Source organism: Saccopteryx leptura, chromosome 2 (genome assembly GCF_036850995.1).
Source record: "Saccopteryx leptura isolate mSacLep1 chromosome 2, mSacLep1_pri_phased_curated, whole genome shotgun sequence".
Lineage (NCBI taxonomy): Eukaryota > Metazoa > Chordata > Mammalia > Chiroptera > Emballonuridae > Saccopteryx > Saccopteryx leptura.
The window spans coordinates 286,129,246-286,152,409 of NC_089504.1; the positions used below are offsets into that span (position 1 = coordinate 286,129,246).

At 48.0% G+C, this 23,164-nt stretch overlaps 1 protein-coding gene across 2 annotated transcripts; it reads left to right on the top strand.

The window, feature by feature from the left end:
- The first annotated feature begins 177 nt into the window (after positions 1-177).
- Positions 178-16,092, top strand: UBQLN4 (ubiquilin 4). 2 transcript variants are annotated; one of them, XM_066362218.1, is made up of 11 exons: positions 178-310; positions 1,801-1,952; positions 2,343-2,560; positions 3,076-3,338; positions 5,254-5,412; positions 9,332-9,557; positions 10,575-10,714; positions 11,759-11,842; positions 12,011-12,126; positions 12,325-12,505; positions 14,247-16,092. In XM_066362218.1, the coding sequence occupies exons 1-11, from the start codon at positions 203-205 to the stop codon at positions 14,397-14,399; spliced, it is 1,800 nt and encodes a 599-aa protein (XP_066218315.1). In that variant the 5' UTR covers positions 178-202; the 3' UTR covers positions 14,400-16,092. The 2 variants fall into 2 exon arrangements, with proteins under 2 accessions (XP_066218315.1, XP_066218316.1); XM_066362219.1 differs by having other exon boundaries at positions 12,062-12,126.
- Positions 16,093-23,164: the final 7,072 nt, after the last annotated feature.

Below are 23,164 nucleotides of genomic sequence, written 5' to 3' on the forward strand. Positions count from 1 at the left end.
CACTGCAGTGGCCCCCCCAGTCCGCCCGGGGCGCTGTGGCTGCGGCTGGTCCGGAGGGGGTGTCGAAGCCTTGGGGAGGGGAAAGGTGGGAAGGGAAGAGGGGAGTGTGCTGGAGGCGCCGGAGCCGAGCCGGGTCAGCCGGGAGGGCGGGGAGGAGGAGGAGCCGGGACGGGCTGGCGGGCGGCCGGGTGGTGGCGGCGGCATGGCGGAGCTAAGCGGGGCCGAGACGAGGCCCCCCATTCGAGTCACCGTCAAGACCCCCAAGGACAAGGAAGAAATTGTGATCTGCGATCGAGCCTCGGTCAAGGAGGTAGTACAGGTTGAGGGGAGGCGGGGAGAGAGGTACGCGAAGGGAGGGGGTGGTTCTGGACGGTCCGGCGCACGGGAGGGCCTCGGAGAGAAGGGCGGGGGCCCAGCGGTCACTTGGAAGAGCGGGAGGGAAGGAAAGGCGGGTAGGGGGCGTCCTGCGAGGGTAAGGTGGGCGAGCGTGGCGCGTGGTGGGCAAGGAAGGCCAGGGTTAGTCTTGTGGCCTGGACTGGGGGCGTGGTGGAGAGTGGGGTGGGGACACCTTGCGCAGGGAAGGGGGAAGGACCCTGGGTTTGAAGGGAGTGTGCGCTCCGGAAACTGGTCGGGGTTGGAGGCGCCGAGGCAGGTCCTGGGTCCGGAGAGAGGGGTCGCGGTGCCTGCTTTGCTCCTGGAAGAATGCCCAGCGTGTTCTGCCGCCTGGGCATTGGGGGCAGGATTTTCCTCTGCCCAGACTCTCCTTGCTCTTTCAAATCTAGGCGGTTACATTTGGTTCTCAGCCCCTCCGGGATTTACACAGAGTGTGTAGTAGGTGTTCAAGAAAACCGTGGAATGAGAGAATGAACATTGCCTGTGTTCGCCACCCCACCCCTCACCCCCGGGTGGCTGCTCCAGAATTTCACATAGGAGGGGCTTAAGATAGGCCTTCTGGGTGGGAAGGAGGACCTGGAAGCTGCCTTTGCTTATAGCAAGTGCACTATTTTTATTTAGAGTGTATGTTTGGTTTGATTTTGGGGGAGGGTGATAGATTTGGGAGTCTGACTTCGCAAGCCAGCCTTTAATATCATCACTGCTCCCTCCAACCTTATAAAATGACTACATCCCAGAATTTAAATCCTTTTCTCTGCAAAGCTGGATTTGAAATGAGCTCCAATTGAGAGGCAGTGTTTTTGTTAAGAGGCTGGGGGCTTTGGTGTTAACACCTGAGTCCAGTCTGCCCTGGAAAGTACCTAACCATTCTGATCCCCGTTTTTTCTCATCTTTAAAATGAAGATAATAATGTGTATCTCATGGGACTTAGCCTCTTAACTCATGAATAATTAGTGCCATTATAAATAACTGGGATCTATGTGTTGTAGTTGTTACAAGCATGCTGGGAATAAAGAGGGAAGAGAAACTTGGGATCTGAGAAGAGAAGGCTGAAGGAGACAGGTCCTGGGTCCGAGTCTGTTGCAGGAGCTGAGATGGAGAGTGCTGCCCAGGCAGTACCCTCACAGGGAACCAGTCAGAGGGACTGAGGAGGGAGGAGCAGATAGCAGCAAGGGCTTTCTGGGGTGGGAGACCCTGGGAGAGAGTTGAGAGAGGAGCCTCTGACTGGTCCATCTCCTTGGTTAAGAAAGGAGCTACTTATTACAGCTGGAGGGATGGGGTCAAGATTGCAGAAAGGACTTCTCACAACTAGAGGTGGGAGCAAAAGAATGCTGAGGCTCTTGAAGAAGGGTCCCTAGTGATGGAGTCCAGGCAACCTTTGCAGTGACCTCTGCCTCTTGATCACAGTTCAAAGAGGAAATCTCCCGGAGGTTTAAGGCTCAGCAGGATCAGCTGGTCCTGATCTTCGCAGGCAAGATCCTCAAGGATGGGGACACACTGAACCAGCATGGGATCAAGGATGGGCTCACTGTCCATCTGGTCATCAAGACCCCTCAGAAGTAAGTTCAGGAGAGTAGCAGGTCCAGTTACTGATTGGACCACTTTTCCTCATCTGATACTTTCTCACCCATCACTCAGTATGCCTAGAGGGTGTATGCCAAAGCCTAGGAAAGTAGCTCCTGGATGGGTTGTCAAGCAGGCTTATGGTCTCACCTGTAGGGGAAGGGATCCTGACTTACATCTCCCAGAATGCCCTAAAGATAGATGATACTAGCTCCTCCTTCCCTCTATCTGATTTACTGACTATCCCCTAGATCACCCCACCCTAGCCTCGGTGTTGCTTAGGATATGGCCTGGGCTGGGGCAGAGGCTGCCCAGCAAAAACAGAGATGGTTATCTTCCTTCTTCTTGTGTTCATGTAAACTAGGATCATCTTTTTCTGTTCTCAGGGCTCAAGATCCAGCTGCCGCCACTGCTTCTTCCCCCTCCACTCCGGATCCTGCTTCAGCACCCTCCACCACGCCTGCTTCACCTGCCACCCCTGCCCAGCCCTCCACCTCTGGCAGTGCTACTTCAGAAGCTGGCAGTGGAAGCCGGAGGAGCAGTGGGGGAGGGCCCTCGCCAGGGGCTGGGGAGGGCCCTCCCAATGCTACCGCATCCATACTCTGTAAGCCCTTAGGGAGAAGGACACTGTCCAGTTTGGGACTGGGGATTGGGGGAAAGCCAAAAGAAGGGATAAACATGGTTCCCACTCATGGAGATAGAGGACCCCTGGACATAGGGCTTCCCAAATAAAGGAACGATGGGCAAATGTTAGAGTGAGGGGAGAAATGGGGCTGGAGACATGGGGAACCCTAGGCGAGGATATTGTAGTTAAAGGCAAAAGTGGGTCCAACAGTAGCCAGTTGGGGATATTGATTTAGTCTTTCAAACAGCCATCAGTGGTTGCTCTCTCTGTGCTCAGGACTGTGCCTGGCCCCCAACTTCTGCCACCAAAGAGGGTTAGGTCTAGCAGGCTGACTTCTCTGCCAGCAGTGGATCAGGGCTGGGGCTGTGGGAGTGACTGAAAAAGGGAGATGCAAGAAGCGGAGGGGGCCCATCCTGGAGACCCGAGCTCAGTGGCTCTGACCAGGTTGGGGAAGGGCTCCTGCAGCAGACTGTGACTCTGCCCCCTCCCTGCAGCTGGCTTTGGGGGCATCCTAGGCCTGGGCAGCCTGGGTCTGGGCTCTGCCAACTTCATGGAGCTACAGCAACAGATGCAGAGGCAGCTGATGTCCAACCCTGAGATGCTGTCACAGATCATGGAGAACCCCCTGGTTCAGGATATGATGTCTAACCCTGACCTGATGCGCCACATGATCATGGCCAACCCCCAGATGCAGCAACTGATGGAACGGAATCCCGAGATCAGCCACATGCTCAACAACCCTGAGCTCATGAGGCAGGTGGGTGTGAGAGAGGTTGGGGTTGGGGTGTGGGAGACACTTGGCACCCAGACATGCCTGCCTGGCCTTTCCCCACCCTGTCCTACCTTGATTTGTTCAGTAGCCATGTTTTGTACACTCGGAGTACCATAATGAAAAGATGCAGGCCTAGCTTTCCAGGAACTCCTGGTTTCCTAAAGGGAAGTGGGACAGATAGGCAGGCAATTATAATATAGTGTGATCAGTACTATCATAGAGAGAGTCAGAGGATTTCCACAGAGAGTAGGTCTTGACTCTATGCTGGGGCTCCAAGGAGGCTCCCTAGAGGAACTGTCACCCAATCTGAGACCCAAGGGAGTTCCTGGGAATGAACCAGAAGAAGAAAAAGAGAAGAGTGTTCAGGGATGAGGGGCAGCAAGTACAGAGGCCTGGGAGTAAAGGATGTTTGGGGAGCATTGTGTCTGGACAGGGGCAGGTGGGTCAGGGAGACCCAGGGGAGGCAGTTTTGTGTTGGTCTGTGGGAGCTTTATTTCATGGCTCAGTCCACTAGGGCACAAGGAAAGATGACCTCAGCAGAGTTGTGGACACCACTACTGGACTCACCAGAAGATAAGTTCAATTATGGCAAAGATTTGCAAGCGTTTTGTTCACTGTCTAGAATAATGCCAATGTATAGTAGTCACTCAATAAATACTTATTGAATGACTAAATTATGGGATAAGAGCTCGTAGTTGTGTCTTAGACATAAGGTGTCCTAGAAGGGGAAAGTGTGGAACAAATTTTGGAAGAAAGACAGGAAAGGCATTGGATGGGAACAAGAAGTAGTCATGCTCATTTTCTTTATCATGTACTGCTGTCCCCTGGAGATGACACAGTCCACCCCTTATTGAGAGTGAGCCATTGGCTGTAAAGAAAAAGCCCCCATCCTGTGTCTCAAATGCAGTCAGGCCAGAGAGGATGTTGGTAGCATTGTCCCAGTTGAATCTTTTCCCTCTTCAACATGTCATCGACCAGGAAGCACAGTAGGGCATTGATCAGAGAGACCAGCCTAGCTTTGAAAGCTGGCTCCCTCCTCAACTTGTCATTGACTGGGAAGCACAGTAGGGCATTGATCAGAGAGGCCAGCCTAGCTTTGAAAGCTGGCTTCACCACTAACTGGCTCTGCATTCCCAGGCAGTGAGTCTCTGAGCCTATTTTCTCAGCTGCAAAATAGTGACAAGAAATACCTATATGGGACTATTATTTTGGAGATTAAATGACCTGAATTCTGTAAATTATTTAGTCTAGTGCCTATGTCATAGGTGCTCAATAGATGTTAATTTTCTCTTCTGCCTCCTCCCCTTTCTCATGTCCATTCTTTTTTTTTTTCTTTTAAAATAAAGAACAAGTAAATTTATTTTATTTTATTATTATTATTTTTAATATTTTATTTATTGATTTTTAGAGAGAGGGGAGAGAGAAAGAGAGAGAGAGAGAGAAAGGGGAGGAGCAGGAAGCATCAACTCCCATATGTGCCTTGACCAGGCAAGCCCAGGGTTTCGAACCGGCAACCTCAGTGTTCCAGGTCGATGCCTTATCCCACTGCACCACCACAGGTCAGGCTCTCATGTCCATTCTTGATTTCCTTGTGTTCCCTGATCCCTGATACTCCTGAACCTGTGGGAGGGAAGCTACTGCCCTCACCGCTTCTGATATCATTGTACCTCACTAGAAAAGCCAACCAGAATGGGGAAAGCCACAGGAAAACAGAGTTGGAGGCAAGATGACAGTACTTAGGAAGGAGGTGTAGTTAACCCTACTCTCTGTCACTGTAGGGCAGATCCGGGGCTCTGGATCCTGGTCCTGATGCACGCCTTCTCCTTAGGGCCTACCCTTTGCCACATTTGGTGCTTCCCTGGTTCCAGGGCCCATTCTGTGTCTCTGCCTTCTCCACCAGACGATGGAGCTTGCTCGGAATCCAGCCATGATGCAGGAGATGATGCGGAACCAGGACCGGGCCCTCAGTAATCTGGAGAGCATCCCTGGAGGGTATAATGCTCTTCGCCGCATGTACACGGACATCCAGGAGCCCATGTTCAGTGCTGCCCGGGAACAGGTGGGCCCAGGGGCAGGGGCAGTGGGATGGCTCTCTGGGCCCAAGATTCCCTACCTGCAGACCTAGGTGAGCCTGGGGTACTGTCCGCTTCTCTTTCCTTCCCCAGTCACCCCACCCCCACCCTGAGGGTGGATCTTGACTTGAAAACAGTTCTCACAATGCCTAGCCAGGGATGGTCCAACTTGGCATGGGAATAGGCACTGGGGCAGAAGGTAGCAGAGTTCCCCAGGGAAGTGGGTGGAGCATAGAGTCCAAGGGATTCGATGTTGTTCTCACACACTTATGGCACCAGAGGCTCAGAGGTTGTGGGGCAGGTCTGGGGTCAAACAGCCAATCCCAGAACAATGTCTCAAGCGTAGTCCATAGATCACCTGTGTCAAAATCACCTGGGAAGCTTGTTAATGATGGGATTCCTGGTCCCCACCTTTGAGCTACTTATTGACTCAATCTCTGGAATCAGCTTCTGGGAATATGTACTTTAAAAAATGCTTTATGAATTCTTTTCAAATATATAACAAATATAGATTTAAAAATAGAGCATTCTGTTGTATCTATGTTGCTCTAATGTTGCCATATATAGTTTCAGTGCCTTTTTTGGTTCTTTTTTCAAAGTTAATTTGCATTCAATATGTTACACATTTATATGTTTCAAATTAAAAGGTATACAAGGTAAATAAAATGATATTTTAAGAGTATGGAAAGGAATACAAGCTCAATAAATTATGCAAAAAGAATCCTATTTTCTTCTTCCAACTACCACTTTCCTATCCCAAGTTAACAAATGTTAATATTTTGTATATTTTCCTAGACATATTTAATATTTGCAAATAAGACATTATAGATAGAATAGCAGACTTTATCCAGTCTTCCCCCACCTTAGGGCTTTCTTTCCTCCTCCAGAGCTAATTACCACTCTGAAGTTGGTGTTAGTCATTTTGATTCTATTACCTACATATATATCCATGGACAAGCTGTAGTTTTGTTTTTCAACTTTATAGAAGTGGTACCATGCTGTTCATGTAATTTTTAACTTGCTTTTAAATTTTTAAAAAATGTTTTATTGAAGTGACAGAAAGGTGCACATAAGTGTATAGCTTGAAGGATTTTCACAAACTGAACACTGCCCCCTCCCACACACACACAAACACACACCAGTGCTCAGGTGGGAGGGTGGGATCTCATGTTATTTTTTCCTTGTGGAAAGGAAAAAGCACGATATCCCAGGTGGCCTGTGATATTCCAATGCCTCTGTCCCACATCAGGTCTCCACAAATGAGTGTGTGTCTTTCTGACTATGCAGTCCCACTGGTCTGGTTGTCTGTCCCTGTAGTGATAATCTTGTCTTATTTAAGTCTGAGCATCTAGTGGAGTGAATCCCGACCTTATTCTTCAACATCATCTTGGTTATTTTGGAGATTGCTCTTTCAAATTTAAGAAACTGCTTGTAGGGATCAATTATGAATTTTTAAAGGAATTTATTTGTTTATTTTAAATTTTATTTAAGTATTTAAAATGTATATCAAAGTAACGCATTCATCTAGTTTAAAAATGGTATTGTTGAGAGAGGCTTGTAACAATCACTCTAGCTGATTCTGATGCACACTCAGGTGTGAGAGCCACTGGTTTAGTGAAAAGAACGTAGCATTTGGCATCAACAAAGCTGGGTTCAAATACCTACTCCACCATTTTCTAGTAATAAGATTTTTTTTTTTTGTATTTTTCTGAAGTTGGAAATGGGGAGGCAGTCAGACAGACTCCCGCATGCGCCCGACCAGGATCCACCCGGCATGCCCACCAGGGGGCGATGCTCTGCCCATCTGGGGCGTTGCTCTGTTGCAACCAGAGCCATTCTAGCGCCTGAGGCAGAGGCCACAGAGCCATCCCCAGTGCCTGGGCCAGCTTTGCTCCACTGGAGCCTTGGCTGCGGGAGGGGAAGAGAGAGACAGAGAGGAAGGAGAGGGGGAAGGGTGGAGAAGCAGATGGGCGCTTCTCCTGTGTGCCCTGGCCGGGAATCGAACCTGGGACTCCTGCACGCCAGGCCGATGCTCTACCACAGAGCCAACTGGCCAGGGCTAGTAATATGATTTTAAGTGACTTTCCTAACTTCTCTAAACCTTAGCCTCCTCATTTTCAAAATGGAGGCAATACATTATAACAATGGTTTTCAGTCATTTTGGTCTTAGGATACCATTATACTCCTAAAAATTATTGAGGATCCAAAAAGCTATTGCTTTCATGGGTTGGATCTATTGGTATTCACTGTATCTGAAATTAAAACTAAAAAATTTTAAAAATGTATTTATTCATTTAAAAATAACAATAAATTAATGATGCATTAACATGAATAGCATATTCTTTTGAAAATAACTTTATTTTCCAAAATGAAACCAGAGAGGAAAGAATGGCTTTGTTTTACACTTTTGCGGATCTCTTTAATGTCTCGTTACAAGACAGCTGGATTCTCAGATCTGCTTCTGCTTTCCGTCTGCTGCAATGTCACATGTTATGTATGTAGCCTTTGGAAAACTCCACTCAGTACTCATGAGAATGGAAGTGAAAAAAGCAAACAACATCTTAGAATTTTATAAAAAAAAAAAGTTTTGAACCTTGCAAGGGTCCTTTGAACACACTTTGAGAACTGGCGTATTGGAGGGATAGTGTAAACATTACAATAAATGTAGCAGGCACATTGTCGGTGCTCAATGAATGGCAGCTGTTATCACTATAGGGCTTTCAGAAAAAGAGATTCAGACCTTAGGGTGAGCCACGAGGAACAAAGCAGGGCTCAAAACTAGGTGAGGTTGGGTGCTAGGCAAGTTAACAGAACAGGAAATCTGAAACAGGGACAGAGACTGAAACCATGGTGCACAAACCCTGGCCTGCAAGCCCTGTTATCTGAACAAGCATCTGGTAGGTGAAGGAACCACAGCTCAGAGAGCAGGAGAGTCCTTGGTCAGCCCTGGTCCCCTGACCCACTTGGAATAAACAGAAAAAGTGACTGGATGTGAAACCCCACAGTGGGGAGGGGCTGAGGCTGCTTAGAGAACTGCTTAGGTCAGGACTGCCTAGGAACTCAGGAAATAGAGACTGAGCAAGGGAAATAGGGCCTAGGGCTTTCTCAGCAAGCACACTCCTCAGACAGCGCTCTTTCCTGAGTGTCGGCAGGTCCAGAGGGAGGAGGTTTGAATGCTGTCTTGGGCAGCACACCGTATGGGGGTACGGATGCTGAGATAATCCTGAGCGACACAGTGGGAGCCTGGTGAGGGAGAACTGTTTAGCTGAGGAAGCCTGGCTGAGCAGGCAGGCTGGGGAGGGGGGTAAGGAGGAGATGGAAGACGTAGGGAGGACTGCTCTGCCAGAAATGTGCTTCATTGTGGTGTGCCTGAAGGAACAGAACCCACTTAAGGGACCCAGGCAGAGGGCTCTGGGGAGTTAGTATTGGGCCAAGGTGATTGGAAAAGGGGAAGCTGGAGGCAAATCAGCGTTGAAGTAAAAGCCAGCACTTATTGAGCACCTACGAGTGTCAGGAACAACTTGCGAAGGTGAGTCTGATGTCTCTGTGCCTGAAGAGCTAAGGAAACAGTATCACACTGCACACTGGGACCGAACTGTGTCAAGTACTGTGGGTCACAGAGGAGGCTAGAGACCAAACATTTAGAGCCACCAGGAGAGATGGGAAGTTTCCAGTTATCTCAGGGGTTCAGTTATCCAGTCATTAGCATCATCCAGCTCCCACGCTGCAGGATAGGGGAGGGGCTGCTCATTGTGGAGCTAAAAACTGAGCCGAGGACTTCCAAGGTTTTAGCTGTCTTTCCCTTTCCCAGGGAAGGGGAGGCTACTAGGTGAGAGGAAGGAAAGGGCGCAGCCCTTGTCCCTGATTTGTTTCAGTCCTTAACCCAAAACCTTTCCCTCCTCCCAGTTTGGCAACAATCCCTTCTCTTCCCTGACCGGGAACTCCGACAGCTCATCTTCCCAGCCTCTGCGGACTGAGAATCGAGAGCCCCTCCCTAACCCCTGGAGCCCCTCGCCCCCCACCTCCCAGGCCCCCGGGTCCGGTGGGGAGGGCACCGGAGGATCGGGGACCAGCCAGGTGCACCCGACAGTCTCGAACCCCTTTGGGATCAATGCGGCTAGCCTGGGGTCAGGTATGTCCTAGGGTGGATGGAGCTTAGTGGGGTCACCAGGGCAGTCCCTCTGGCCCAGGACTGAATGGGGTTCATATTGTTCCAGAATATTGAAGACGGAGGTGAGACTGTTGAAGCCAAAGAGGGGGCTCTGCAGCCTGGCATAGTGGCTCCACCCCTCAGAGGGTGATGGCTGGTTCTGACCATGCTCTGATATCGCTGGGAGTGATCTAAGTAATGGCTCATGAATAAAGCAGGCCCCATCTTCTACGCTCTTTCAGCATGGGTGGTACTATCCAGGGTAAATGGGTCAGACAGGGGATGGGGTGTGGGACAGGAATCAGGGAAGACCTGGGACAAGCAGCTATGAGTCTGGGGGGAGGATGTGCAGAGCTGCCATGAACAGAAGTGCAGGTTCTGGGGATGCCCCATTTATCTGGACTCTGACTGCACATACCACCCTGGGATGTCTTTGGTAGAAGCCCTGATTTCTCTCTACTGTGGAGGACATCTTGATTGGGCAAGTCCCTTCCCATCTGTGTGCTTCCATTCCCTTATTTATAAAATAAGGGACTTGGACCTGATCCATGGTTTTAAAAGTATATTTCTGAATCCTGGGGTGTCTGGACCATCTCTAGGATGAGGAAGGACCAAAGGGAGAGGCTCCAGGCTTCCTGCTCCAGCTCCAAGCAGACCATTTACATGCTTGGCTTCTGAGTGAGACTTGGTTTGAGGAAGGGGTGATCTTGAGTCAGATCCTTTCCAACTCGGACATTATCTGAGCTTGTGGAAGGAACAGTCCAGAGGAGCATGAATCAGACCCAGTTTACAACTGGCTTATCCTTAGCAGAGTAAATGGGAAAGGGAACAGGCCAAAGCAGAAGTCAGGAGAGACTTGGATCATGCTCCAATGCCTGGGTGCTGTTTTACTGTTGCCTTTCTGAGTTTTGTAACTACTCGGTGTCTAAAGTAAGGTGGATTTGCATGAGGCATCTGATTTCCATCTGGACCTTGGTTTGCTTTTCCTCCTTGCCTTAGGGATGTTCAACAGCCCGGAAATGCAAGCCCTGCTCCAGCAGATCTCAGAGAACCCCCAGCTGATGCAGAATGTGATCTCTGCCCCCTACATGCGCAGCATGATGCAGACACTTGCCCAGAACCCTGACTTTGCTGCTCAGGTATGGAACTGGTTCCACAGGAGTGCACTGGGGGCAGTTATTTGTGGTTAAAACACTCTGGAGCCAGATGCCCTGGGTTTGTATCAAGCATAACCATTACCTAGCTGGGTGAGTGATGTAAGTAGTTTTTTGTTTTTGTTTTTGAGAGAGGGAGAGTGGGAATGAAGGAAACAGGAAGGGGGAGAGATGAGAAGCATCAACTCCTAGTTGTGGCACTTTAGTTGTTCATACACGTCTTGACGGGGGTGGGGGGTTCTAGCCAGACAGTGACCCCTTGCTCAAGTCAGCGACTTTGGGCTCACGCCAGCGACCTTGGGATCATATTGATGACCCATGCTCAAGCTGGTGACCCTGAGGTTTTGAGACTTGTTTGGAGGATCTAGCAGGGGAGCGCAGCTACTCGTATACCCTTGACCGAAGAACGGTCCTCTCCTCTAGCGGGGAAGGTCGTCCTCTTCGACCGAGCATGCAGCTTCAGGAGGGACGCACATGGAGCGGTGAGGGAGGAAGGGGATACCCACCTAGCCAGCCAGATCAGCCAACCCTGGCGATCAATGGGGTGACAGATGTCGCAGCCAGATCGCCCTCACATCCGACCCTGAGGTTTTGAATCTGGGACCTCAGTGTCCCAGGTCGATGTTCTATCCACTGCACCACCACCAGTCAGGCGTAAGAAGTAGTTTAACCTCCCAGTTTCCTCATCTGTAAATTGGTAACAGTAATAGTTCCTCATAGACTTGTGAGGGTGAAATGAGTTAATGGCATATAAAGTGCTTTGAACTTGGCATGGCACATTGTAGGCAGTGTACTTGGGAATGTTAGCCCTTGTCACCATCAGACCCAGGCTCCTGATATTCATTTTTACCCAGAATATAGTTCCATTTCCTCTCACTGTCCCACTTAGGCCTTCAGGATACTTTGAGATCCTTGGAAAAGCTGGCCAGATTTCCTGCAGTGGTAGGGGTGCCAAGGGAGACTGAGGCTGTGGGGGAATTCTTAGGGTGGGTAGGCCCAGGCCTCCCCCTACTACCTTGACCCTGGCAGATGATGGTGAATGTGCCGCTCTTCGCGGGGAATCCACAGCTTCAGGAGCAGCTCCGCCTGCAGCTCCCAGTCTTCCTGCAGCAGGTGAGTGAGGAGCCTAGAGGGGTGGAGATTGAGGCCAGGGGTTGGACCTGAAGCCCACTGGGTGGAACTTACGGGGAGGGGGGTAGAGCTTGGCCTTGGCCTTGGGGTTTAGGCTGCTTCCTGTCTGCTGCCACCTCCTGTTGCCTTTCTCTGCTCATTTCCCGCCAGATGCAGAACCCGGAGTCGCTCTCCATCCTTACCAATCCCCGTGCCATGCAGGCACTGCTGCAGATCCAGCAAGGATTACAGACCTTGCAGACCGAGGCCCCCGGGCTGATACCCAGGTGAGGGTTGGGGGCAGGTAGGCAGGCAGCAAGTTTCTGTTTACTTCTCTAAATCCCTCCCTCTGCCGCTCTGAGCAGCCATTGTATCTCTCAGGGTCTGTTTTTCTCTTCCCTCCAACTGCTTTTCCTTCTGGATCTCACACTCTCATCCCTTTGCTCAGAGGCCATCTCCCGCCTTTTGTTCTCTCCTGCCTGTAGCCTTGGCTCCTTCGGGATGTCCCGGACCCCCATACCTTCAGCAGGCAGCAATGCCGGGCCTGTGCCTGAGGCCCCCACCTCCTCGCCAGCCCCACCAGCCACTTCTCCAACTGGGGCTTCCAGTGCTCAGCAGCAGCTCATGCAGCAGATGATCCAGCTTCTGGCAGGTGGAAACTCACAGGTACATGGGGCAGCAGGGCTGGTACTGGGACCACCACTTCCATCCTGGTGGTGTCAGCGGTCGCAGTAGAATGGAGACAGCAGAGCAGGCTTTGCAGTCAGCCCAACCAGGCGCAGGGGTAGTCAACCTTTTTATACCTACCGCCCACTTTTGTATCTCTGTTAGTAGTAAAATTTTCTAACCACCCACCGGTTCCACAGTAATGGTGATTTATAAGGTAAGGAAGTAACTTTACTTTATAATATTTATAAAGCAGAGTTACAGCAAGTTAAAGCATATAATAATAATTACTTACCAAGTACTTTATGTCAGATTTTTGCTAAGTTTGGCAGAATAAATCTTTATAAAACAACTTACTATAGTTAAATCTATCTTTTTATTTATACTTTGGTTGCTCCGCTACCGCCCACCATGACAGCTGGAACGCCCACTAGTGGGCGGTAGGGACCAGGTTGACTACCACTGGTTTAGACCCTGGTCTGCCACTTTCTAGCAAGTTGCTGATCTTCCCTAAGTTCAGTTTCTTCAGCTGTAAAATGGAGATGAGAATAGTAATAACACCATGTGCTAGGTACTGTTCTAAGTGCTTCGTTTACTTTATTCCTTACAACAATCTTGTGAAGAAGCTATTACTATAATTTCTGTGTTACAAAAGGAGAAAGCTGAAGCCCAAAGATTCAAACTGAGCCATACTGGCTCCACTTTAAAAGTTATACTTTAACTGCTATGTTATACCACTTCTGCTTATATCATGGGATTCTTTTGATAATCGAAACAGCTTCCATCTTTGAGACCTGAGAGGAGGATTATGGAAGGTGAGGTAACTAAAGCCCTGGGCTACAAAGTCAAGGCTAGGGGTTTGGAGGAGTAAGGGTGGCCTTGGGGCGTGGGGATGACCTCGGGTGAGCCCCTTAACCTTTCTCCAGCCTCTGTGATTCATCTGGGAAAAGCTTTTCAACAGAAGTGTATGTATGCCCAGCTCTGTGCAAGAGCGGAATGAGTGATCGCCAAGGTTCAGTCCAGCTGAAATTCTGTAGATGGTGTGGAGCACTAGGTGGGGCTTTTGTACTGCATGGCAAGGGGCCTCTGTGGCCCTTGGGCAGGTCCTTTCCATCTCTGGATCATACTGTCCTCCTGTCACAGCCAGGTGGCCTGTGACTGCTGAGCTCCTTCCAGCTCTGAGAGTCTTTTGTTCATGATCTAGGCTAGTGCTTCTTAAACATTCCCTGGGAAAACACTTCCAGGATATGTTCATAGAAGTGTCAGATATGAAAAGCCTTCTCTTTTGTAAATAACTGTATTTGTTGATTGGTTAAAATGAAGCAAATTATTTCTCTCCTGGGCCATTCTGTGGCCTTTAATAATATGGCTGTATGTGTGATGAAGGTTGGGAGGGAGTTTACAGGTGGTGTTTAACGTGCATCTTATCGACCACAGAGCATTTGTCGTTTGTTGTACCTGTTAACGTCTCCAGACTGTTGATGGAAAACAGGAATATAGGCGACCAAAGCCTATCTGTTACTTTCACATTTTAAGAAAGACACCCTCACCTTCTAGTATACAGTTTTTTAGTGACTTGGGGCTCAGGCTCCTTGGTCCCCATTTGAAGCTCACCTCACCATGTTCCACTGATGAACTCTGAGGATGGTTGAGAAGACCTACAAGTTGTCTCCTCTCCATTATAACCCCCCAGCTTCTGACACTGGTCCTGTGCCCACTTCACAAGGCCTGTCCCCTGTAGGTGCAGACGCCAGAAGTGAGATTCCAGCAGCAGCTCGAGCAGCTCAACGCCATGGGCTTCATCAACCGCGAGGCTAACCTGCAGGCCCTGATTGCCACAGGAGGGGACATCAATGCGGCTATTGAGAGACTCCTGGGCTCTCAGCTCTCCTAATCCTGTGGCCCATGCCTCCTGCTTCTCCTTCCCTGGATGCCAGCCTTTGGTTCCTGCCAGCTCCTTCCCTCTGCAGTTTGTCGTCCCTTCTGTCTTCTCCCTGTCCTCTCAAGACTGCAAGGTGGCTTTAGAGGTGTGGACCCTAACCGTACAGCTCTGAGAATTTTGGTTCTACTTCTCCATCTCTTACCGAATCTTCTCTTACCGACTCTTCTCTCCTGCTTGAGCAGAACTATTTAAACGGTTTTCACTGTTTTGTTGATTAGCCCCACAACCACCTCCGCAATCTTCAGACCGCTCAGCGGCAGTGCAGAGGGAAGGAGAAACCAGCTCTCTGGTTTACTGGAGGTCTTTTTAAACTGGAGGTTTACAGGGTCTTTCATCTGTACCACTAGGGTTTTGCTTGTCATATATTTTTGCCTTTGGTAACTCTCTTCCTTCTTTTTTCCCGCATCCTCTGTCACCTCCAGCCTAACCAATTCTAGAACTTCATACTCTGAAGAAGAGGAAGGTGAAAGAAGCAGGCTGGGACTTTCCTCCTCACTCCCTAGCCTGGGCACTTCATCCAGCACTTTTTAATGGGGTCTCTTGGGATTTCCTTAGGGAGGAAGATGCCTGTTCTCCCTGTCTGAAGGAGGAGATAAGACACAGCTCTTGGAACAAGGAATTATCAAGCCCTGGACTAGCCCAATAGAGATTGGTGCAGAGGAAGGGGGCATGGGATTTCTGGAGGAAGGGAAAGGGGAAAAGAGCCTGAGTAAAAAGGCTCGGATGTTGGAATGGACAGTTAGGGAATGGAAGCACTAATTGCTCTTTTAGGCAGGCAATCCAGGCTCAGACATGGCAGAAGAGACTTAAGAGATACCAATGGAACGTGAGTTGAAAGGGCCTTGATGAAGCTAAGTGATATGGCTCACGAAGGGCCATCTTGGCTTCATTTCCTCAAATACACATGCTTATGTACACACTCATACACACATTTCCATGAACCCAGGACCTGCCTCTGTCCCCAGGTATCAGTGGTTTGAGCACCCCTCAGAAGACACGAAGTGAATTGGGGTCTGTCTCAGCAGTGGGTGTGTGTGCGGGTGGGTGCATGTGGGTTGAGTGGAAGCGTGGATTCTTTGCTGATTTCTGGTTCAGAGCTCTTTCCACCAGAAAAGTGGGCAAAAGGGCTAGTCTTGGGCAGGAATACACACAGCCCAGGGAGTGAGGTCTTAGGCCTCTGGATGCTGAGTAACCTAAGGGTATTGTGGATACCCCTTCTGAGCTGCCAGAGCTATGACCAGCACCCTCACACCCCTCCCTCATTGCTTTGAGGGAATGAATGGTAGAGGGCCTTTACCTCCAGCGCCTCGGGCCTTTGGCACCCTAGCCCCTGCCCTTTGAGTTCTTCACTATTTCCTTCCAGGCCAGAAAGTCCTATCTGAGGAAGGAAAGCAGAGGGTAACAATTCTGCCTTTGATCTGGAATTGATTATTGGAGCACAGAAGAGGCTCAGATCACCTCCTCTCTGCTACTTAGCCTTCCTGCTTGAAGGGTCCATGGCTGAGAATAGGGAGGCATGAGAAACGGAATTTTCTCCAAGTGGGAGAGGGTCCCAAGCAATCCAGAGAGGATGTCTGTGTGGCTTCCCTCCACCCTTCCCTCAACTCCCACACTGGCCTTTGTAAATAAATGGTGTGGTCTTGGTTGTGAGTGTGCCTTGGTGTTTGTTTTGGGGGAGAGGAGGCTGACTGAAGACAACTTCTTGGTTTTAGAGGGTTTTTATAAAGTAGCTCCAGAGGAATTTAAAGTTCTGAATTTTTTTTTTTTTTTTCGGAAGCTGGAAACAGGGAGAGATAGTCAGACAGACTCCCGCATGCGCCCGACCGGGATCTACCTGGCACGCCCACCATGGGGCGATGCTCTGCCCACCAGGGGGCGATGCTCTGCCCACCAGGGGGCGATGCTCTGCCCACCATGGGGCGATGCTCTGCCCACCAGGGGGCGATGCTCTGCCCATCCTGGGCGTCGCCATGTTGCTACCAGAGCCACTCTAGCGCCTGGGGCAGAGGCCACAGAGCCATCCCCAGCGCCCGGGCCATCTTTGCTCCAATGGAGCCTTGGCTGCGGGAGGGGAAGAGAGAGACAGAGAGGAAGGTGCAGCGGAGGGGTGGAGAAGCAAATGGGCGCTTCTCCTGTGTGCCCTGGCCGGGAATCGAACCAGGGTCCTCCGCACGCTAGGCCGACACTCTACTGCTGAGCCAACTGGCCAGGGCAAAGTTCTGAATTTAAACTGAATTTAGGTTCAGTTACCACAGATGTTAAGAAACATTGAAGGTTAAGGGATAGCTGGTCATAGAGATAACTATAGTCCATGATTTAGGAATGGGAAGGATTACATTTTTCCATTCGCCAGACCATAAGATATCAGATTCCTCACCTCACCCCCGCCCCCATTGTTCAGCCTGGGAGAGGAATGTATGAAGGTATTGGGAAGTTGCTAGGTCATTACTTCCATCATCTGATCTTTTGGCAAGACTGCTCTCCTTACCTCAGGTAAAAAGGTCAAAACAAAATAAACCCTTGCATCCAGATCTTATGCAGGTGGAGTTTTGTACTTCTTATCTTGAGCCCCAAGACTAGACCCAGCTCTACCACTAATTGTGTAAACTTAAGTCTTTCATGTCTGTGAGGTTTTATCTTGTATAGTGAGGTTACAGCCTGCAATTCTGTGATATATAACTAAACCATGGTGGGAGGTTTTTTGTGGGGTTTTTTGGGGGTAGTTTTATCTTCTGATAACGCTAGTCTGGATGTTTCAGACTGACATTCTCACTAGACATTTTAAAAGTTGGGGGCAATATTTATTTTTAAAATGTAAAAAATCAAAGGGCCAACAAAATTGGCTGGGAAACCAGAGGAAAAAAGGCCCTAAAGGCTGCCTTTGACCTGTGGGATTTTTGCTACTTGGGAAAAGGTTGCTAAGAAGATTTGAGGACCTTGAAAGATAGGAAGCTAGAGGAACAAAAACTTGGAATCTGGGGCAGCTAAAGATAAGGATGCTGGTAAAGATCCATCACTTGGTCTAGAACCTTAAGGATAAGTAGGAGGTAAGCCAGTCCTCATATTCTGCAGCCTAGCCTCCTGCCGTGTGGGTAGTCCAGAAATTCTCAAGCCTCAAGCTGAGGAATAAGATGACCCCAGATTGCTAGCATATCTAGATGCTTGGTAGAATCAAGCAGAAATCTTGAGGAATATAACATCAACCTAGACTTCAAAAGCATTATAATAAATTATGTTTCAAATACACCACCAACCACAGTAAAAATTAAGCAGTTGAAGACATAAGGTGCCTGACTTGTGGTGGCGCAGTGGATAAAGCATCAACCTGGAACACTGGGGTCGCCAGTTCAAAACCCTGCACTTGCCTGGTCAAGGCACATATGGGAGTTGATGCTTCCTGTTCCTCCCCCCTTTCTCTCTCTCTCTCTCTCTCTCTCTCTCTCTCTCTCTCCCCTCTCTAAAATGAATAATAATAAAAAAGACAAGGTAATATAAGTAAAACCAAACAAATGACAGACAATAAACAGACCCACAACAGTTCCATGTACTGAAATTACAGGCAGTCCCCTAGTTATAAAAGATAGGTTCTGTAGGTTTGTTCTTAAGTTGAATTTGTATGTAAATTCAAACAGGTACATTTGCCTATTAAATACAACTTAGATGTTTGTTTATCATAGTATTTTTATCTTTCTGTGCATATAAATACTTAAACATTTTCAAACTTACAGAACCTATCTCATTTGTAACCAGGGTGCTGCCTGTATATACAAATGAAAACAACTGTGCTTAGTTAGTATTTCAAGAATATAAAAGCCAAGCTTGGAAATTTCAACAGAGACCTGAAACTACAAAAATGGACACAGCACAATTGGAAAAGGACCAAAGAGAAATTTTGGCTAGAGCCTGACCAGGCGGTAGCGCAGTGGATAGAGCATTGGACTGGGATGCAGAGGACCCAGGTTGAAGACCCTGAGGTCGCCAGCTTGAGCGCGGGCTCATCTGGTTTGAGCAAAGCTCACCAGCTTGAACCCAAGGTCGCTGGCTTGAGCAAGGGGTTACTTGGTCTGCTGAAGGCCCACAGTCAAGGCACATATGAGAAAGCAATAAATGAACAACTAAGGTGTCACAACAAAAAACTGATGATTGATGCTTCTCATCTCTGTTCCTGTATGTCTGTCCATACCTATCCCTCTCTGACTCTCTGTCTCTGTTAAAAAAAAAAAATTTTGGCTAGAAATATATAATAAATGAAGTAAGGTCTCACTAGATGAGTTTAATGGCAGGTTAGACATAGCTGAGGAAAAAACTGGTGGATTAAGAAACAGATTAAAAGAACTATACAGCCTGACCAGGCAGTGGCACAGTGATAGAGTTTTGGACTGGGATGCAGAGGACCCAGGTTCAAATCCCCAAGGTTGCCAGCTTGAGCACAGGCTCATCCGGCTTGAGCATGGGCTCACTAGCTTGGGCGTGGGGTCGCTGGCTTGAGCGTGGGATCATAGACATGACCCCATGGTTGCTGGCTTGAAGCCCAAGGTCGCTGGCTTGAGCAAGGGGTCACTTTGCTGGAGTCCTCTGGTCATGGCACATATGAGAAAGCAATCAATGAACAACTGAGGTGCCACGATGAAGAACTTGATGCTCTCACTTCTCTCCCTTCCTGCCTGCCTGTCCCTCCCTATCTATCCCTCTCATTGTCTGTCTCTCTTTCTCACTAAAAAAAAAATAATAATAATAATAATTAAAAATAAGAGGATGGAAAATCCAGAAGAAACAAAGTAATTTGAGCTAACATGTTTAATTGGAGAGGAGAAAGGGGAAGAAGCAATGTGAAGAAATAATGTCAGGATTATCTAGACTTGATGAAAATCATTGATTCACAGATTCAAGAAATCCAGCCTGACCAGGTGGTGGCACAGTGAATAGAGCGTCGGACTGGGATGCAGAGGACCCAGGTTCGAGACCCCGAGGTTGCCAGCTTGAGCGCGGGCTCATCTGGTTTGAGCAAAAAGCTCACCAGCTTGGACCCAAGGTCTCTGGCTCGAGCAAGGGGTTACTCGGTCTGCTGAAGGCCCGCGGTCAAGGCACATATGAGAAAGCAATCAGTGAACAACTAAGGTGTCACAACGAAAAACTGATGATTGATGCTTCTCATCTCTCTCTGTTCCTGTCTGTCTGTCCCTATCTGTCCCTCTCTCTAACTCTCTCTCTGTAAAAAAAAAAAAAAAAAAAAATCCAATAAATTAAACTTGCACTCTGCAAAAAGGCAAAAGCAAAGAGACAATGTTTTAAAGCAATTAGAGAATAAAGACAGCTTATGTTCAGAGGAGCGACAGACCACTGCTTACAACTCAACAGCAATATGGAAAGCCAGAAGAATGGAACTCTATCCTCCCTGTGCTTAAAGAAGAAGCAGAAAAAGAATAATAGGTAAAGAAGATAAATGCAATCTAGAATACAAAGCCCAGTGAAAATATTTTCCAAAAATGAAGGTAAAATAAAGATATTTTCAGATAAAAACCGAGTCCACCACCAACGTACTCAAAGGAAATTCTAAAGAGAATCTTCAGTCAAAAAAAAGGAGGGGGGCCCTGGCCGGTTGGCTCAGTGGTAGAGCATCGGCCTGGCGTGCGGGAGTCCCCGGTTCGATTCCCGGCCAGGGTACACAGGAGAAGCGCCCAACTGCTTCTCCACCCCTCCTCCTCTCCTTCCTCTCTGTCTCTCTCTTCCCCTCCTGCAGCCGAGGCTCCATTGGAGCAAAGTTGGCCCGGGCACTGAGGATGGCTCTGTGGCCTCTGCCTCAGGTGCTAGAATGGCTCTGGTCGCAACAGAGCGATGCCCCGGATGGGCAGAGCATCACCCCCTGGTGGGCGTGCCAGGTGGATCCCGGTCGGGCGCATGTGGGAGTCTGTCTGACTGCCTCCCCGTTTCCAACTTCAGAAAAATAAAAAAAAAAAAAAAAAAAAAAAAAAAAAAAGGAGGGGGGAGAGCAAGGAAGAACAATGAAAGTGATAAATATGTGTGTAAATCTAAATGACTCTAAAACAAAAATGACAATTTCTCATGACATTTAAAATACATAGGCCCTGGCCGGTTGGCTCAGTGGTAGAGCGTCGGCCTGGCGTGCGGGGGACCCGGGTTCGATTCCCGGCCAGGGCACATAGGAGAAGCGCCCATTTGCTTCTCCACCCCCCCTCCTTCCTCTCTGTCTCTCTCTTCCCCTCCCGCAGCCGAGGCTCCATTGGAGCAAAGATGGCCCGGGTGCTGGGGATGGCTCCTTGGCCTCTGCCCCAGGCGCTAGAGTGGCTCTGGTCGCGCAGAGCGACGCCCCCTGATGGGCGGAGCGTCGCCCCTGGTGGGCGTGCCGGGTGGATCCCCGTCGGGCGCATGCGGGAGTCTGTCTGACTGTCTCTCCCCGTTTCCAGCTTCAGAAAAATACAAAAAAAAACCCAAAAAACAAAACAGGGAAATAAAATTTGTGACACAATACAGGAGTCAGACTGGGAAATGGAGTTAAAGTGCCAAAGTCTATTATGCTGGTAGAAAGCAAAGTGTCACTTAATGTTAGACATTGGCAAGGCAAGAATGAAGGTTTTGCTAAACCACTACTTAGAAAAACACAGGGGAAGGGGATGTGGGGAATGGAGAGGGGGAGAGAATGAAGGGAAGGGTGCGAAAAGGGACAAACATAAGGTGACAAAATGATTTGACTTTGGGTGATGGGAATACAACATAATCAACAGTTCAAATGCCATAAAGATGCTCACCTGAAACCTCTGCACTCATTGATCAATGTCATCCTGTTAAAGTTAATTTTCTAAATAAAAATTAAAAATTACTTATTTTTATGATTTTATTTTTTGATTTTATAAACAAGGTATGCAAGGAATTTTTATGTTGTTCATTTTTTGTTAAACAGTGAAAGCAATAAAATTTAAAAATTAAAAAAATAAAATAAAAACAATGTATAACTACTAAGCTAACCAAGGAGGTTAAAATAAAACTTACTATTAAAAAAAAGGACAAAAAATTAAGAAGTACAAGGTATTTTTTAGAGTAGTGAAACTTCTGTATGTGCTTGTCAAAACCCATAGAACTTTACAGCATACAGTAAAACCCTAATATATGCAAACAAAAAATAGGTATCATTTAGGAAGTCAGGAGATCCCAGGATAGAATTAAGAATGTTACCAGAGACTGACCAGTGGTGGCGCAGTAGATAAAAGCATCGACCTGGAATGCTGAGGTTGCCAGTTCGAAACCCCAGGCTTGCTCCTTCAAGGCACATATGAGAAGCATATGTAGTAGTAGTTACTACAAGTTGATGCTTCCTGCTCCTTTCACCCAACCCTTCCTCTCTCTCTTAAAAAAAAGAAAGAAAGAAAGAAAAAGTTAACCAGAGAATCTATTACAAATGTATGAAAAAACATCACTGAAAATGGGTGGGGTAGATGATGCTGACCTAAGTAACTTGCAAATTAGTGGAAACTGTAAGACTAAAGACAAAAGAAGCTGTACATAAACACTACTGGACTTGATACAGTTGATCATGTATCTAGTTTATGCATGTCCCATGAGTGGACTGTGATACTACTGTATATGTATACTAGAATTGAACAATGAAGTAGATGGTGGGAGCTAGGTTTCTCACTGGAGTGGGAGTTTACAGAGAAGCAAGGGGATGAGACTAGAGTGATTTATGCCATAATGGGTTAGAGGTGGAAACAAGCATATGAATTCACGTTTAGCTTAATACAGATACAGATATTTACAAATAGAACTATTAATAGATAGGTGTTAGTACACATATATTTTCTTGTTCTGTCAGCTGATACAGCCCAGGAGTAACAACATGTAATGGAAGCATGCAAACCCAGTATCCAAATCTTGGTTTCTAATACCATTCTTCTATAAAAGGAACCAGGGCTCCTAAGAGAAATGGCTGATTCTAGAAATGGGGAAGGACATGTACAAGATGTGGTTGGACCATCTTGTAGTGCCAGAAAGGAAGTGATTTAAAAAATTATAATGATGGGGGCATCTCAGAGGGACCACGAGTTACCAAGGTTCACAATGGCCAAAGCTGGGACAAGTTGAGCAGCAAAATAGAGTAATATAGGATTATAACACAAAGTATAAAATACTCATTAAATAAATAAATGGTCTGACCAGGCGGTGGTGCAGTGGATAGAGCTTCGGACTGGGATGCCGAGGACCCAGGTTCGAGACCCTGAGGTCGCCAGCTTGAGTGCAGGCTCATCTGGTTTTAGCAAAAGCTCACCAGCTTGGACCCAAGGTCACTGGCTTGAGCAAGGGGTTACTCGGTCTGCTGAAGGCCCACGGTCAAGGCACATATGAGAAAGCAATCAATGAACAACTAAGGTGTCGCAACGCGCAACGAAAAACTAATGATTGATGCTTCTCATCACTCTGTTCCTGTCTGTCTGTCCCTGTCTATCCCTCTCTCTGACTCACTCTCTGTCCCTGTGAAAATAAATAAATAAATAAATAAATAAATAAATAAATAACAAGACAAATTTGTGCAGAAAATTTCCAAACGACCTATGTAAATATTCTGCCCTCCAGAGGGTGGATAATAATACCCCATTTCTCAAGTGTGGGCTGCACATGTCTTCCTTCCAAAGAGTACAGTGTGACAAGTGGGCAGGGCAGGAGTGACTTGAGAATGGACACTACCTCAGCCAGGTGATCAAGGT

What these genes read in the sequence shown, in the direction of transcription:
- UBQLN4 (XM_066362218.1), top strand. Translation starts at nt 203, where the DNA reads ATGGCGGAGCTAAGCGGGGCCGAGACGAGGCCCCCCATTCGAGTCACC. An exon ending in TCAGTGCTGCCCGGGAACAG is followed by an intron (nt 5,413 to 9,331) that starts GTGGGCCCAGGG and finishes CCCTCCTCCCAG; the next exon opens with TTTGGCAACAATCCCTTCTC. An exon ending in GCCCCCGGGCTGATACCCAG is followed by an intron (nt 12,127 to 12,324) that starts GTGAGGGTTGGG and finishes TCCTGCCTGTAG; the next exon opens with CCTTGGCTCCTTCGGGATGT.